Below are 15,185 nucleotides of genomic sequence, written 5' to 3'. Positions count from 1 at the left end.
TTGAAACAAGTCGCCGCATCGTGCAATGATGGTGATGAAATGAGCGAAGATGTATGGCGCGTGTTCAATACAATGGAGTTTGATAAAAATGTTAGTCCACTTTTATCAGGATCATCCGCCGTATCAATTGGTTCCTAGTCGAGTGTATAATGAATCAACAAAGCCGGAGGAACACCGCCATACGCGCGTGCAATGCCTAGGAGAATGTTCACACCAGAAATAAACGCGTTTTGGGATTCAGACATACCAGCGTGATGATGATTATCTTTCCACCACAACGGGACTTGATATTCTACAAAGGACGGTATGTGAACGCTCTCAACAATGGTCGAAGGGAACACTTACTTCAAAGTCTGTTGTATGTCCCATATCATTCTACGAGTTCCAGTCTTCTTAAGGACAGCTTCGACATCTTTACACACTTGTATTCGGTTCCATTCGCCAAGCCTCGATACCACGGGTAACCATTAGAACTATACAGCTCCGCTTCCTCAGGACGGGTACCTAACGTTAACAGTCAGCTGCTTACAACCCTCATGATTCTGTGCACTATAGATATTGACCAGGAGGAAGCCCGACATATGGATGCGTTCTACCCGGAATTGAAGCTTTCTCAGGAAAAATTCAGAGGGAATTGATGTACTTATGAGGGGAATGGCGATAGACCGTGGGATGTCGGAGATAATCCTCCATGGAACAAAGGATGTCGCAGAATGGGAGAACGGTCTGAACTTGACAAAGTTAAAGGGTACATCGTGTTCAGTGGACCCAAGGCACTGTAGGATGAAGAGGAATCCAGGAGGCTCTAGTGTGATTTACCGCCCAAGAACGTCTTAGCCAGCGCGCGGAAGAATTTCTCGACGGCGCCAAGGGTCTTGATCTCGCAGCGATATGCTTTCTGGAAAATGTGTCATAAGAAAACGCAAGGAACATTACCTCCAGCCGCCTACTACATCATTCTATTCGCGGTTTCCTAGATCTGACAACTTGAACGCAGTACCGCCATTCGCGGAGGTTGTTATGGAGCCCGTCTGTCACTGGTTCATAAAGCTTTATCGTAACGTCGCTTCTGTAACATGCTCATGAATTCTAATTTTAGGGTCAAGTGGAAACCATGGACTGACTGGTAAATGATATCCCCAGTCTGAACAAAGATGTCAACGTCCCCAACCCAGTGGTTATTTTGTCTGTAAGACCAGATATAATTGCAAAAGTTTGTTGGCATATGTGAAGGTCGGAGTGAATGATGAAGACATAGACGAAGATGGCCATAAGGTATCATCGCTAGAGGGCGTAAGGAAGACATCCTGAGAAATTTGGTGCAATGAGAGCCTAGGTGGTCCAGTAGTAATGAAGTGGTGGGCCATTGCGAGGCGTGGCATATCAGAGTCCTGTGCGAAGAGTGGGAAATGCTTTAGGTCTCGATGTCCCAGGCCTAACTGCGAATGATGACCGTTGCGATTTCCAGTCAGTATCAGCTGGTCAAAATGGCGACGTTTGGGCTTAGAACGTCAATAATAGGAACACTTGGAAGTTCAAAATCATGTAGACACTGTACCAGGTAACAGAAGATATTCAAAATCAGACTTGATAGAATCGGGACAACCCGGCTTAAAAGTCCAAGCAGTCGAACGCGACAGGTCACACTTGTGACACCTCGCGTTCTTCTCCGCCTCTTGTCCTCTTGGGTCCTATCAAAAATGTCGACATTGCCGACGGAAAAAAATTCCGAGATCGACTCCTCCTCACCTCCAGCGCACAAAAAGGTCAAAATGACTTCTTCAAATGGCCATGAAGTGGTGTACAGGCAGACCTCGACGCGTCGCGTCGTCAATCTTAAACGACGAGCAAAACTATCGATGCTTCCTACTCTGCCTCTGGACATTTTATTTGAGGTACGTTATTCGTCTTTCTTCATTGTGACATGTTCACATAGGATGTTCAGATATTCGGTCACCTTAATCCTCTGGATTTGCTCAATCTGACCCGGACAACGAAGGAGTTTCGACGCGTCCGTGCGTGATTTTTCATACTTTCCACGACTTCCTTTTAATGAGCGTTTGCAGTCACCCACAGATCATCGACGACTGTCTGGAAATCTTCGTTGGCTAATGTTCCCGGATTGCCACCATGCCCAGAGGACATGTCCCACCCTGCTTGGTCTAGCCTAGTCTTTGACCACTTTTGCCATGTACGTCTTCCTCAAAATCTATCCGCACACTTCACTGAACAGATAACACAGGAATGTTTTGCGTCGAATATTCGCAACGTCGACTGGTGCATACGTGTCCGGTTATGCTCAAAGTGCGCTAAAACCTGGTAACGTTACCGCTCTTGTTCCGTTTATGGTATCCTCATTGTTCCATTGTTTCCTTGTCCCTTAGTCTATTATCCGAATCCGGATTTGATGAGAGTAACAAGAGCGACAAGATCATCCTTCGTTCTGTCCCATTCCATAGCTGGCCTGGCCGTCATCGTAGGTGGTATTATATCTGCGCAATGACCTTGGTGCTGATAAGCAATCGCTAGCAAAAGAAAAATTCTGCTTCGTCAAAGAAAAGGACTGTTTCGTGAAGGCCTTCAACGCCTGTCAAGGGAAAGACGCAAGGAAGGAATTTTTGGCGAAGAGAAAAGCGGGCATAAAGGCTCGTAAAGACGTAAGCATGCCCCCTCCTGAATTCCCTCCCGCTACTGACAAAAGACACAACCAAGCATGCGAAAAAATGTGCACAGTGGGCTGATTCCTTGAGCGAAAACCGTAGCAAAGAGCTCGAGGACATTCGAAAACAGAGGAGCAAAGCGTGAGTGGGTCAAGATTTATGTCCGAGTAATTTATTGACATCCTGTCAGCATCGAGACTAGACTGACGTCTCTGGGGCATGGCCAAGAGATTGCATATCTCAAGGATCTCGAAAAAACCGGCTCATGGTCTGAAAGGAGAGAGTTGACTCTCTTCTCCGACCAGTTGGAGGTGAAGCAGCCCAAACCTCTCACCGACAGAAGTAAGTCTGCTTCATCCTTTTCCCGAGAGTCACCACCAATCCTTGACTTCTTCCAGATTGGAACTCTATCGAAGGCACCATGCTGGAGTACATGCAAGACGTCAAGACGCACCGCCTCAAAAAAGAACGAACTGAATTGCTCAGCGCGCGACGATCCCTCATTGCAGCTGAATGGCATTCATGTCGTTCTCCGCCGAATGAGTTCCAACCAGGCCTGGTGGACGTATGGCTATGGAAGGAAATGAAATACTTCATCGACCTCCCGTCGTGCATCACCGTAACTACAGAGATGGTCAGGAGCGCTATGACGTCGCGCCTTCCCGCTTTCATCACTTCGTGGCGCGATGAAAGGTTGCTCGAGATGTGGTGTATGATGGATTGGGAAGTCCGCGGGGGAAATATGAGTCATCTGCAGCTGGCGACGTGCGTGTTTGTGTGTACGGATCGACGGGGGCTGCACCGTGATATGGGTGCGGCGGGGTCCGATACAGCTGGGTGCAGTATGTGGTTCCCTGAGTATCTGCATCACCCTTGCAATTCGAGGTGCACGGTCTTTGAAGAGAGTGACGAGAGTAGGATTGGGAAAGGGATGTGCGACCATAAAGAGCTGGGGCTGACGCACGATTCGGAGACACGCATGACGCGCAGGAGGGAATGGTCGACGGACTCGTTGGTGTTCGACTTCAAGGCTTCGCGCGTCGTACGGAAGATCCTTGATACGTGCAACTTGAACCCAAAGATTACAGTGGAAGAATTGGACAAAGTCGATCCACGGGTGGTCTGTCTCAAGTGCAGTTTTGGTGCCAAGTGTGATGGGGGGAGGATATTCCCCGTTCTTACTTGGAGGACCGCGGTAGGTCACCAACGTGGACCATGGAAGACGTATCTGATCTTTTTGTTTTTTGGATATAGGTCCACCATTGCATGAGGAAACATTGGGGAGACTTGGGAGTCACATGGCAAAAGATTTCTGACGAAGAGGCGGAGGTAGCGAGGGAGCTAGAGCAAAAAGAACCGCAGAGACGAGGTATACAGCCACAGGCTAAGAAAATTTGGCGCTGCTCAACGTGCATGGGAACGTCGCTGGACAATGGACGCCTGACTTTGGTGGATATCAAGGCACATCTAGCCAACGAGTGAGTCTCTTGATGTCATGAGCTCGAAAGTCGATTCAAATTTGGTCTAGACACGATGCAGATACTCCGGTAGAAGGTGTCGACTACTTCCGTGCGCTTGACTTGCCTCCAGAGCAACCTTTGATTGCGAGAATGGTTCCCAAAGCTCAAGCCGTAACTTCAAGTTCAGAGTAAATAGGGTTCCCTGTCTTCATGAACGGTCTTGAACACTAATACCATCATTGGACCTGTATATGCCACACATGTTATGCTATGCATCAAATATTCCTTCACAATGTATTTACTTACCGGGCGCTTGACAATAAAAGTTGGAAGTGACTCAAAACGTAACGTCAACGATTTGGGTCGAAGTTGCCGAGCCCCGAAACAAACAGATACAAACCTTCCTCCTTCCTCCTTCCTAACTCTACATCCTCTATTTCGATTCGACATGGCCGACGTAGCGACCCAACCACCGCCCACCGACACTATGGAAGGTATCGACGCTGTCCCTATTCCCACCGAGCCACCAAAACCCAAATGCGAAACCCTCTACATTCAGAACCTCAACGAAAAGATAAAGATTGACGGTACTATGCCATTCACTTCTTGCAAAGGAGTGCTTTGCTTACATAGAAGGATATTCAGTGATGAAATCTTCGCTACGGGGTCTCTTCAAGCCGTACGGCGTACTGGACGTGGTGGCGCATAGCAATCTCCGGATGCGAGGGCAAGCATTCGTGTCGTTTGAGACACCAGAACAAGCTGAGAAGGCGATGAATGACGTTCGTGGGTTCCCTTTGTACTCCAAGTCCATGGTGTGTTATTCTCGTTTCAAAAGTGTTTCCACATACTGATGTCTGCCAGCAAATATCATTTGCACGGACACGGGCCGACGCAGTGGTGAAAAAGCTGGATGAGGAGCATTTTGAGGAACACAAGGCGCAGAGGGCGGAGCATAAGAGTGCGTTGCGTTGTTGTTTCTATGTTGATGTCGTTGGCTGACTGGTAGATGACAGAAGCGACGCGGTACAATAACCCGCTCAAGCAGAAGTTCAAAGCAAAACGGATGGCGGCCGAAAGTATGTGTTTCCAAAGTTTACCTTTATAATGTGCTAATGGCTTCCAGTCGACGGTGGTGCTGCTCTACCTATATCGAAACGTCCCAATGTCCAAATGCCGGACGAGTACCTGCCGCCCAACAAAATCCTCTTCTTGCAAAATCTTCCCGAAAGTGTTACGAAAGAGCAGCTCGTCAGCTTGTTCTCACAGTGCGTTGCTGTCTTGATGGATATATGCATACATGTTACTAATCCTATGCTACAGATACCCCAATCTACATGAAGTTCGTCTTATCCCTTCAAAGAAGGACATTGCGTTTGTGGAATACCTGGACGAGGGAAGTTCGGGCGTTGCAAAGGATGCTTTGCACAACTACAAGCTCGATGGAGAGAACAAAATCAAGGTCCGTCCAGTGCTCATTTCTTCAAACACAATTAACAGTCTTTTTGGCAGATTACCTTTGCTCGGAAGTAGGCTACTGCGCACAGTTTATCTTATTCTGTTCGGATTGCACTCACTACTGTATCAATACTTTGATTTTTAATGATGTATGTTCAATTGAGGCAGACATCAGATACAGCAATGAGGATAGCTCGAAAGGTTTCGATTGCATGATAACATAGCGACGACATATATAACGAGCATAGGAGTAGGGATGTATACATCTACTCGTCCTCCTCATCGTCACCACCCTCCTCCTTCTTGGCAGCGGCAGCGGCACGCTTCCGCTTAACGCGACCAGGGCGACCTCCACCATAAGGCGAGGTGAGGGCAAAGTCGATGTGCTTCTGGGAGTCCAGACGCACAACAAAGGAGGGAACGTTGACAATCTGCTTGCCAACACTAGAGAACCATAAGAATGATAAAATATACAATATGTTGCGAAAACATACCGAATGTGCCGTTGCCTAATCAAAACCCGTGCATGATGAATGCTTTTAGCCAAACCAAGCTTGAAAACTTGGGTCTGGAGACGCCTCTCCAAGAAATCCTCAATCTTCAGAGCCAACACGTAATCGAGACGCATGCGAGCCTCGTCGAGTACACCGATACGAACGAGACGACGGATAAGGGCGTTACCCTCGAAAAGACGCTTGGGGTCCTTGTCATCGAGCTTGAGCAGCTCACGGGCAGCACGACGAATCTTGGAGAGGGTGAGGGCGATACGCCAGATCTCGCGCTTGTTACGGAGACCGTATTCACCGGCGAGCTGGATGAAAGATGTCAGAACATATTAGACATATACAAGAGAGATAATCCAACCTTCAGCTCGGCATCGAGACGAGCTGATTCGAATGGTCGACGAGGGACCTTATAGCTGTAAAAAGCAACATGGGGCACGGCTTGATCAGCACACTGCAACCCTCCACACAAAGGTGGATCTTGAGGAAAACTAGATGCTCACGTCTTGCTGTGGTTCCGAGGGGCCCTACACAGAGAAAATCAACAACAAATCACAAGCAAAAAGCAGAGCATTACCTCGGCATTTTGTTTCTTGAGGCGGTAGTGGTGGAAAGGAACGAGAGAAAGATTAATACCGACGAGGGTGAAGTGTACGAAGCGTGACATGTCACAACTGTAAAGTTGTTACTCAGCCACCCAGTGACGGTACGGCAACACCCGAGAAAAAGTCCTTACTGACCACCGACAGCACTGTGCGTAACTTGTAATAACTCTTAAGGGCACCCGACTCACCTACCGACAGTCCTCAAGATGCCTCACTCTTTCGGTTACCGAGCCCGTACGCGGCACATGTTCAAGAGGGGATTCAAGGGTACGTCTTGCACGTATCGCTAGTCTGTAATAAAGATCCAACCGTTAATTCTCGCAGAACATGGTGCTATTAAATTGTCGACGTATTTGATCAACTACCGTGTCGGTGACATTGTCGACATCAAGGCCAACGCGGCCCAGCAAAAGGGTATGCCCCACAAATACTACCATGGGTGCGTAGTGTATTTTGCAATTTGGGCGGTGGTGCTAAAGAGATTCTCTCGATGCAGACGAACAGGCATCGTGTACAACGTCACCCCCAACGCCGTCGGTGTCATCGTATACAAGGTCGTCGGCAACCGATACATCGAAAAGCGTGTGAACCTCCGTGTTGAGCACATCCGGCACTCAGGGTGCCGCCAGGAGTTCTTGGACAGGGTGAAGCGCAACGGTGAGGCTCACAAGGAAGCCAAGGAGAAGGGCGGTATGTGTTTTATTTTACTTTTTGCTTTGCTTTTATCTTACAGATAATCTCAGAACGTGTTGAATTGAAGAGAATCCCCGCACTTCCTCGGGAATCTCGCACCGTGTCGGTCTCTGGCAATGCGCCCCAGACTATCACGCCTGTTCGCTACGAGACGTTCATTTAATGGATTGGATTGTATTGCGTCGTTTTTGCATGTCTTTACTGCTTGCCCATGCCTACATGCCGTCTGAAAATATGAAACCCTTTAAAAACATCCATTGGTGCCAGCCCTAAGGCCGATAATTAACGTTAACAAGTTCGCCGTTGGCATATTTATATTTTCGCGAGGAATTAGAGTGGACTTTCGAGTTGTGGCGGCGAGCGCGCTCCAATCATCGCTTCCGCTTGTAGCTGAGAAAATAAGAATAACCAATGACGCGCGACGGCAACAAGGCTACTTAAGTTTGCGGCTAGGCCGACCTAGAGTACTCAGATCATGTCGACCGCCATCAGAGTCACTTCTTCATTTCGTGGAAGAAGACTGTTGACCTTGATCTCCAAAGTCCTCGTCCCAGTACGCTTGCAGGATTCTATATCTCTCAATGACTGCTGAATCCTTTCTCTCTTCTCAGACAGTACCTCGTCGTCGAATGGCCCAAGACACAGACCGCGCTTCGGTCGCAGCCACAGTGGTAAGAGCGGCTTTTGACGCTCTGTCAAGTCCAATAGCTGATCATGGAATGGTAACAGCGAGAAGGTTATTATGAAGACAACCAGAGCGAGGTTGAGACACTTCGAGTTGCGCACAAGATTATTTCATTGCGTGTGGAGAATTGACAAAGGACTTCTTAGGAGGACACAAGACCGGTGCAGGCGCAGGTCCTAGATAGAGAAGACCAAGCTTGGGATGCTCCGGACTGCCCCTGGTGTGGCATGTTCCAGCGATGGAGGCTCTGTTCTTCCTCGAAGAGACATATCTCACATTCGAGGCCCAGGGCTGCTCCTCGTAGTAGAGGCGTAAAAGTAAGTCGTTATTGCCCTTGAGCGGGAGACGGACGATGACGAGGAATATTTCCACAGCCGGAGCTTCTGGATCCCGACGACCGCGCCTGGTGAAAGCACAAATTCCATTAACGTACATCATCCAAACCGCTGTTTAGCCAGCTGCTGGAACATAGACATCGTAGCGCTTTCTTTCTCCTTTATAGCTGTAGCTCGTTCGCGCATAGCTGCGGCCTTCTCTTCTTGTGCTTGTTGATACCTCTTCTTGCCAGCATCACGTCTGGCAATCCTGTATAATATTATTTTCAGTTTGACCCTTTAAGGTAGCAGTAAACATACCGAGCTTGAAAGCTATCGCCACCAAACAGCGCTGATTCATCGAGCTCCACTGCGTCATCACCTTTCTCGCGGAAAGACTTATCCGCTTCCCTCCTAGCACGTTTCTTCTCCAACATCCCTTCCCTTCCGACCTCCCTTGGCCCGACCATCTCCTCAATACGGTCCTTATCCTCTGCGCGCTCCCTCTTACGCTTATACTTCCGCTCCTCATCACGGTGCTCTGCATCCATTTCTCTCGCTAGGACCAAATCAGCCGCAGAAGGAAGCGTCGGCCCTTGTACACGCCCTGCACCGGAGGATTCTGGAAGCGCGCGGCTTTGCGTGGCAACCCCGACGGACTCTCGCGCCGCACGGAGAGCCTCTCCGTCAGATTTGGAAGCGAAAGACCACTTGTATGACGTTTGTGAGGTAGCGGGTATGGAAGAGCTGTCTACGCCAGCATAGAGTTTTTCTGAGACGGGTGTCAGTTGGATGTCAGCGGGAATGGTAGGAACGTATTTACTCGATAGTTTCCCTCGATTCCAAGCCTAGGTTATGTTTGGTTTAGTGTGTTACAGAACGTAAGGAAAGGAAGTATTGTACCTTTACAAACTTGCGGAAATAGCTGTGTTACATATAAGATTGCATCGAACGAACGTGGAGATGACTAACCTTCGGGCCCTCTCTCCAGATAGCTCATCAAAGTACTAGATGCTTATTAGCATATATCCACACAGAGAGAAGGGTTAGGGTACCTTTCCCTTCTCGTCCTTTAGCCAAATCCTGAATTCGTCGCTCTTTTGGAAGTAATCCGACTCTGATATTGGCGAAGCATTGTGTGGTAGACGACGTTCCTCGTCTTCTGAGTACGAGCGAGACCGCTCTCTTCTTCTTGAACGTCCAGGGGAGCGTGAACGCGAACGCGAACGGCGAGAAGTCATTGGAACTGAGTAAGAGGTCTCTTGGATTGACGCGCAGCTGTCGAAAGAGCGGTAAATGCCGAGTGCTTACGTACTGTCCTTTCTTTGGACCACGACTACGATCTACCGCCAACGCGACGAGGACGAGTCGTCACTTTGCTGCTGGCACCGCCTAGGCCTTCATCTCACCAAATTACACTCTCAAGATGCCTTCCTTGCGTCCTCTAGCTATGATACCTATCGCCATCTTCGTCTACTTCATCATTCACCTCGACCTTCACATACAACTCGTCAAAGCGTTCTCTCAAAATGACGATACTCGGGATATGATTCCCTTCTCTGTTCAAGGGGAAGGAATTCATCACTTGAATGACGTAACACCGAAAACGTTCTCTCGTCATATAGTAGCAGTCGGAGACCTTCACGGTGACTACCCTAGCGCGAGCAAAGTCTTGCAATTCTCTGGTGTTACAGACGAAAACGATGACTGGGCTGGGGGCGTAGACTTCTTTGTTCAGACTGGGGACATCATCGACCGGTTCGTGCTTCCTGCTTTCAACTTGAAATTCGAATTGCCGAACATGTTCCATCCAGAGGCGACGATACGACGAAGCTTTTCAAACTGATGGACAAACTTCGAGAACAAGCCCCTCAGAAAGGTGGTACTGTTCTTTCGCATCTTGGGAACCATGAATGGATGAATGTGATAGGCGACTGGAGGTATACTACTTGCTCCAGATTTGAATAGCTTTTCTTTCAACTCGCTTTCTAGATATGTATATCCCAGTGAGATCAAGACCTTTGGAACTGTCAAGAACCGGCAAGAAATTCTCTCTACGGGCTGGCTAGGACGTTCTTGGGCGGCAAATTATACTACAGCCTCTCGACTTCCCCTTCATCCTGTCTTGGGTCCACCAAACACGCCCTACCCTCCACCCTCATCAAGCTCATCTGAAGCCTCCGGTTCTCTCTCTCATTCCGCATTATCGTTTGTCCATGGCGGTCTATCTCCGACATACCACGGTCTATCACCATTCCCTTCATACATTAACACCCTCTCCGATTCTCTCCTGAGAAAACTTCAATTTCGGGTACAGCCTAAACCGCATCCGCCCGGTCCATACGTCGGACTTCCTCCTGGTCAGTATTCATAGTGCACAGAATCATGATGGTTGTAGTTAACTGTTAATATTAGACGCCACGCCGGAAGAAGCGGAGCTCTATAGCTCTAATGGACCTCTGTGGTATCGAGGCTGGGCGACAGGAACCGAGGAACAAGTGTGCAAAGATGTCGAAGCCGTCCTTGAGAAGACGGGGACTCGTAGAATGATTATGGGACATACACCAGACTTCGAAGTAAGTGTTCCATCCCACCGTTGTGTATTGGCGGTGACATACTTTCTCTTGTAGAATATCAAGTCCCGTTGTGGTGGAAAAATTATCGTCATAGACACAGGTATGTCTTGACCTCGATGGGCGCTTCCTTCTATTAATGACCTTCTCACAAGGCATTTCTCGCGCATATGGTGGTGCTCTTTCGGCTCTGTCCATTCATTATACACTCGAACCGATCGGAACGGCAGATGATCCTGAGAAACAACAGTGGGAAGAACGTGAAATAGTGGAAGCCTTGTACGCTGATAGAAAGGAACTCATCTCAGATGATAGAAGAGAAATTGCTGGCGATTTCCACTTGCGATGATATGTATTTATTCGGAACGTTGTAAATTATAATATTGAATAATAGCTTGTAAATAACTGGGTGCTCTTCATAGCCGTATTTGTTGATGTAGACATGATGATATCGCCCGTTTAGACTTCGTATACCTCCCGTCCCATGTTAAGATACGAATGCCGGCGGAGGCCGAGGGTTATTATTAAACGATTGGGACCTCGCCGAAGCGGCGCGGCAAGCCGGATGCATGGTCAGTGCAGAATATGTACTCGATACTTCATCCTTTCTCATCAATACACAGGGCATATTGCAATTTATGTCCATCGCGCTTCTCACAGACAGAACGAAAAAGCATGAACCCCAAGATAACTTCGAATCCTTTATATATGTTATGCTCTCCTACGGCCTCTCTTACTCGCACCATTGCCGAGTCGGCCTTGGTCTCAAGAGTATGATAGCTCGGATCTTCGACGACCGCGTAGACAATGGTGATGAAGGATTTCACATTTTGTGAAGGCATCTTCATGAGCTAGGGTTGAAAGGAGATCAATAGACGAGGAAATGAAAGATAATTCTCATCACTTACCGCAAAAAAGCCTCGTAGACAGCTCTTGTGAGCTGCTTCGAGGATTTGAACCTCTACAAAAGCTGTCCAACCTCTTCCGTCAATGTTCAATGGTGCTTGTGGATACACACGATGGGGGGGGGGGGGGCTCCGAAAGTCCAGACGTGGTTGATACACGTGTCAGAGATAGTCATCTGGTCGGGGACGACACCACCACATACGAAAGTAGGGACATTGTGCACTCCAGCCTTATTGAAAATCTCTGGTTCCCGAGGAAGATTACCATCTCGCCAAATATCCTCGAGGAACCTGAGACTGTTCGTCTCTACGTCATACGCAGGGAGACCCGATATCGCTCGACCCGGAATGCTTCGAGGTGTAGTAATCGCGGGACCAGCAATGACTTCCCTTTCGCCGGTACCATCAGGTACACGGATCTTCACAAACGGTCGCTTATCCTTCTTCTTGGGATAGATCCAGGACTTCAAGAGCGGCTTTACCAGAGGTATATCCACTTCCGTGGACAGGGTCAATGCCTCGTCACTGCATCGATTGCCGACCGTCAGAGTACAAAAATGGTAGAGGAATTCGACCACGTATTTGCCATCTGTCGACAGGTCGAATCCATGCGATACGATGGTTTATGTCCTTTCCCATTTGAAGAACCGGACCCCCTCTGGACCAAGGTTAAGCGAGGATAAGTGCTTGCGATGTTGTGCGTTCATGGTATGGGCAGCACAAACAACAAGCTGAACACGACAGTCTTTTCACGATTTAGTTTGCGACACCCATTCCTCGGCACTGTCATGCTTGAAACCATAGAAAGAGGAAAGTCTCTTGAATTACACCCAAAGAACTGCTTTGTCCAGGACTAGACTGCGTATCGACATCGGAGGTATACATGAAAGCATCGGCGACTATCTTGGTGGTCCAGTTAGCATCCTTGCACTCCTTTCTAAGAATAAATTTGAAGCTTGGTATGCTTAGCACTGGTGCTACAGCTCGAATGGCGATATTCTGTTGAGCATCATCAGGACTCGCTGAGAAACCACAATCTAGTAAACTCACAAAGGCTTCCGCATACTTCCTCTGACTGGCGTACTGTGGGAGTGACTGAATTGAGTGGAAGATGTCCCGAAGATGATTAGGAGCCCGAAACGTAAATTCGCTACCAGGTACCCCCAAAAAGTCGTTGAGAAAACGTTCGAAGGGCATAGGCCTAATCCAATGACTCTCCATTTCTTCTAATCTATCTTTCGAAGCTCTGGTTTGCTGAACAATGGTAAAAAGGTCAAACAGTGAAATTGGTAGTGAAGGAAGGGCTGCACGACCACGTGCTGACTTAAGGGTGGGTCGCCTGGCGTTTCCTTGGCATTTTCTCCGAATGCCAGGTCGTGCCCTGCGCCGCAGTTTTCGCGGCTGAAGAATGTGCAGACTTTTGCCACTTCGAAGCCGGCTGCATAAGGCTACTTGTGCCTTTGTATTCGCTATGATACTGTGCTGCGTCGTTGGAGGGCGATGTAGTCTCAGACTCAGAGTAGTCTCAGCCCTTTATTATCCAGCGAGAAAACCAAGTTGGTGGGATCGACCGGTAGTTTGAGGGCAGCACTCGTCTTTGCAGCCCTGTGTACCGTTCCAGGCAAAACGCTCCGCCACTCCTCCATGGCGAGGAGAGCGGGCTCAATCCAGACCGACCAACACCAACACCTAGTACTAGAAGACGAGTTGTCGCTTTACTACTGGACTGCCTAGGCTCACGTTCTCACAGCACCAAATTTCTCAGTATGCCTTCTTTACGCCCCCAAGCAATGATACCTTATGGCCCTCTTCGTCTTTCTCCATCATCCACTCCGACCTTCACATATGCGAAAAAAGTTTGCCATTATCTGGCGTTACAGACAAAATAATCACTGGGTTGGGAACGTTGACCTCTTTGTTCAGAATGGGGACATCATTTACCAGTCAGTCCATGGTTCCTACTTGACCTTAAAATTCGAATTCATGAGCATGTTACAGAAGCGATGTTACGACAAAGCTTTATGAATCAGTGACGGACTCAATAACAACCTCCGCGAATGGCGGTACTGCGTTGTCACATCTGGGAAACCATGAATGGATGAATGTAATAGGCGGTTGGAGGTAATGCTGCTTGCGTTTTCTTATGACACATTTTCCAGATAATCATATCCCTGTGAGATCAAGACCTTTGGGCACCATCGAGAACTTCTTTCCGCGGGCTCGCTAGGACGTTCTTGGGCGGTAAATTACACTAGAACCTCCCGAGCTCTTCTTCATCCTACAGTGCCTTGGGTTCACCGAACACGATGTACCCTCCAACTTTGTCAAGTCCGAATCGTTCTCCCATTCTGCGATATCGTTTGTCTCATGGAGGATTATCTCCAACATCCCACGGTCTATCGTCATTCCTCTCATAAGTACATCAATTCTCTCTCTGATTCTATCCTGAGAAAGCTTCAATTCTAGGTACAGCCTAAGCCGTACCCGTCGGGTCCATATATCGGACTTCTTCCTGGTCAGTATCTATAGTACACAGAATCATGATGGTTGTAAGTAGCTGACTGTTAACATTAGGTACCGGTCCTGAAGGAGCGGAGCTGTATAGCTCTAATGGTCCCCTGTGGTATCGAGGCTTGGCGAACGGAACCGAATACAAGTGTGCAAAGATGTCGAAGCTGTCCTTGAGAAGACCGGAACTCGTAGAATGGTATGGGACATACAACAAACTTTGAAGTAAGTGTTCCCTTCGACCATTATTGAGAGCGTTGACATACCGTCTTTTGTAGAATATCAAGTCCCATTGTGGTGGAAAGATAATCATCATTGACGCTGGTATATCTGAATCCCAAAATGCGCTCATTTCTGGTGATCACGTTCTCCTACACCTTTCACACGCGTATGGCGGTGCTCCTTCGGCTATGTGGATTCGTGATACACTTGACTCGGAACCGATTGATACGGCGGATGATCCTAATATAAATGGACTAACGTGAGATTCCAGTCCTGTCTAGTCCTGTGCGGTGTAGCATGGTGATGATGATATCCATTACTAGTACAGTGCCTCGGACTCCATCTATGCAAATGTGACAGTCCCAGATAACAGTTTTGGTTCATCCTCGCCGTTTCGCCGTGTCGTATCTCTTTCATTTCTTATTGCGTCGCTCTGGAACTCAGAAATGTGTTTTCACGCGTATCAATTATGTTTTTATTGCTTTTCAGTAGGGGGAAATCAGAACGTTATCGGGCTTGCCTAACGATCAAGTTCCTGCAAATCTTTCCCCAGGGCTAAATCTTTTTCTCGAACTGTATTATGTTGAACACGGGCCGTA

At 48.2% G+C, this 15,185-nt stretch overlaps 8 protein-coding genes across 8 annotated transcripts; 5 read left to right on the top strand and 3 right to left on the bottom strand.

The window, feature by feature from the left end:
- The first annotated feature begins 1,653 nt into the window (after nt 1-1,653).
- EV420DRAFT_1326523 (uncharacterized protein) lies at nt 1,654-4,459 on the top strand. The gene is made up of 11 exons (XM_060468758.1): nt 1,654-1,895; nt 1,946-2,015; nt 2,067-2,191; nt 2,243-2,319; nt 2,385-2,476; nt 2,530-2,657; nt 2,713-2,801; nt 2,851-3,002; nt 3,059-3,855; nt 3,915-4,138; nt 4,189-4,459. Exons 1-11 carry the CDS (start codon nt 1,701-1,703, stop codon nt 4,310-4,312), a joined length of 2,073 nt encoding a protein of 690 aa, XP_060336928.1. The 5' UTR covers nt 1,654-1,700; the 3' UTR covers nt 4,313-4,459.
- A 41-nt stretch (nt 4,460-4,500) lies between these two features.
- Nucleotides 4,501-5,749, top strand: EV420DRAFT_1509801 (uncharacterized protein). Its single transcript, XM_060471482.1, has 7 exons — nt 4,501-4,707; nt 4,766-4,935; nt 4,985-5,081; nt 5,137-5,199; nt 5,247-5,388; nt 5,444-5,582; nt 5,633-5,749. The coding sequence occupies exons 1-7, from the start codon at nt 4,569-4,571 to the stop codon at nt 5,651-5,653; spliced, it is 771 nt and encodes a 256-aa protein (XP_060336927.1). The 5' UTR covers nt 4,501-4,568; the 3' UTR covers nt 5,654-5,749.
- On the bottom strand, nt 5,750-6,732 carry EV420DRAFT_1509799 (40S ribosomal protein S9). Its single transcript, XM_060471481.1, has 5 exons — nt 6,659-6,732; nt 6,585-6,608; nt 6,443-6,497; nt 6,073-6,389; nt 5,750-6,022 (listed from the first exon to the last, which is right to left on the bottom strand). The coding sequence occupies exons 1-5, from the start codon at nt 6,664-6,666 to the stop codon at nt 5,845-5,847; spliced, it is 582 nt and encodes a 193-aa protein (XP_060336926.1). The 5' UTR covers nt 6,667-6,732; the 3' UTR covers nt 5,750-5,844.
- Nucleotides 6,733-6,750: 18 nt separating this feature from the next.
- EV420DRAFT_1509797 (ribosomal protein L21e-domain-containing protein) lies at nt 6,751-7,635 on the top strand. Its single transcript, XM_060471480.1, has 4 exons — nt 6,751-6,953; nt 7,011-7,125; nt 7,183-7,376; nt 7,430-7,635. Exons 1-4 carry the CDS (start codon nt 6,893-6,895, stop codon nt 7,540-7,542), a joined length of 483 nt encoding a protein of 160 aa, XP_060336925.1. The 5' UTR covers nt 6,751-6,892; the 3' UTR covers nt 7,543-7,635.
- Nucleotides 7,636-8,147: 512 nt separating this feature from the next.
- Nucleotides 8,148-9,619, bottom strand: EV420DRAFT_1709868 (uncharacterized protein; the record flags this gene model as incomplete). Its single annotated transcript, XM_060479604.1, has 5 exons — nt 8,148-8,649; nt 8,700-9,226; nt 9,282-9,303; nt 9,351-9,385; nt 9,434-9,619. 5 exons carry the CDS (start codon nt 9,617-9,619, stop codon nt 8,499-8,501), a joined length of 921 nt encoding a protein of 306 aa, XP_060336924.1. The 3' UTR covers nt 8,148-8,498.
- Nucleotides 9,620-9,924: 305 nt separating this feature from the next.
- On the top strand, nt 9,925-11,300 carry EV420DRAFT_1261169 (Metallo-dependent phosphatase-like protein; the record flags this gene model as incomplete). Its single annotated transcript, XM_060467050.1, has 6 exons — nt 9,925-10,136; nt 10,193-10,318; nt 10,371-10,738; nt 10,794-10,954; nt 11,009-11,054; nt 11,107-11,300. 6 exons carry the CDS (start codon nt 9,925-9,927, stop codon nt 11,298-11,300), a joined length of 1,107 nt encoding a protein of 368 aa, XP_060336923.1.
- A 720-nt stretch (nt 11,301-12,020) lies between these two features.
- Nucleotides 12,021-12,296, bottom strand: EV420DRAFT_1223745 (uncharacterized protein; the record flags this gene model as incomplete). Its single annotated transcript, XM_060466488.1, has 1 exon — nt 12,021-12,296. A coding segment is annotated over one exon (276 nt), but the record flags the coding sequence as incomplete, so codon positions are not given.
- A 1,740-nt stretch (nt 12,297-14,036) lies between these two features.
- Nucleotides 14,037-15,082, top strand: EV420DRAFT_1509774 (uncharacterized protein). Its single transcript, XM_060471478.1, has 5 exons — nt 14,037-14,479; nt 14,514-14,563; nt 14,643-14,845; nt 14,910-14,963; nt 15,023-15,082. The coding sequence occupies exons 1-4, from the start codon at nt 14,467-14,469 to the stop codon at nt 14,941-14,943; spliced, it is 300 nt and encodes a 99-aa protein (XP_060336921.1). The 5' UTR covers nt 14,037-14,466; the 3' UTR covers nt 14,944-14,963; nt 15,023-15,082.
- Nucleotides 15,083-15,185: the final 103 nt, after the last annotated feature.

The sequence above is a fragment of the Desarmillaria tabescens genome (assembly GCF_030435595.1).
Source record: "Desarmillaria tabescens strain CCBAS 213 chromosome Unknown EV420scaffold_4, whole genome shotgun sequence".
In the NCBI taxonomy this organism is placed as follows: domain Eukaryota; kingdom Fungi; phylum Basidiomycota; class Agaricomycetes; order Agaricales; family Physalacriaceae; genus Desarmillaria; species Desarmillaria tabescens.
Note: the sequence above shows the minus strand (reverse complement) of the source record. Positions and strands in the feature narration are given on the sequence as shown.

Excerpts from the sequence above, each read along its gene's own strand:
- EV420DRAFT_1509774 (XM_060471478.1), top strand. Across the intron at positions 14,564-14,642 it reads AGACCGGAACTCGTAGAATG|AATATCAAGTCCCATTGTGG; the intron begins GTATGGGACATA and ends CGTCTTTTGTAG. Across the intron at positions 14,846-14,909 it reads CCTAATATAAATGGACTAAC|TACAGTGCCTCGGACTCCAT; the intron begins GTGAGATTCCAG and ends ATCCATTACTAG.
- EV420DRAFT_1509797 (XM_060471480.1), top strand. The coding sequence starts at position 6,893 with ATGCCTCACTCTTTCGGTTACCGAGCCCGTACGCGGCACATGTTCAAG. Across the intron at positions 6,954-7,010 it reads GTTCAAGAGGGGATTCAAGG|AACATGGTGCTATTAAATTG; the intron begins GTACGTCTTGCA and ends TAATTCTCGCAG. Across the intron at positions 7,126-7,182 it reads CCCCACAAATACTACCATGG|ACGAACAGGCATCGTGTACA; the intron begins GTGCGTAGTGTA and ends CTCTCGATGCAG.
- EV420DRAFT_1509801 (XM_060471482.1), top strand. The coding sequence starts at position 4,569 with ATGGCCGACGTAGCGACCCAACCACCGCCCACCGACACTATGGAAGGT. Across the intron at positions 4,708-4,765 it reads CGAAAAGATAAAGATTGACG|TGATGAAATCTTCGCTACGG; the intron begins GTACTATGCCAT and ends AAGGATATTCAG. Across the intron at positions 5,389-5,443 it reads CTCGTCAGCTTGTTCTCACA|ATACCCCAATCTACATGAAG; the intron begins GTGCGTTGCTGT and ends CCTATGCTACAG.
- EV420DRAFT_1509799 (XM_060471481.1), bottom strand. Across the intron at positions 6,498-6,584 it reads CCTCGGAACCACAGCAAGAC|CTATAAGGTCCCTCGTCGAC; the intron begins GTGAGCATCTAG and ends TGCTTTTTACAG. Across the intron at positions 6,023-6,072 it reads ATTAGGCAACGGCACATTCG|TGTTGGCAAGCAGATTGTCA; the intron begins GTATGTTTTCGC and ends ATGGTTCTCTAG.
- EV420DRAFT_1326523 (XM_060468758.1), top strand. The coding sequence starts at position 1,701 with ATGTCGACATTGCCGACGGAAAAAAATTCCGAGATCGACTCCTCCTCA. Across the intron at positions 2,477-2,529 it reads TAGCTGGCCTGGCCGTCATC|CAAAAGAAAAATTCTGCTTC; the intron begins GTAGGTGGTATT and ends AGCAATCGCTAG. Across the intron at positions 4,139-4,188 it reads AAGGCACATCTAGCCAACGA|ACACGATGCAGATACTCCGG; the intron begins GTGAGTCTCTTG and ends AATTTGGTCTAG.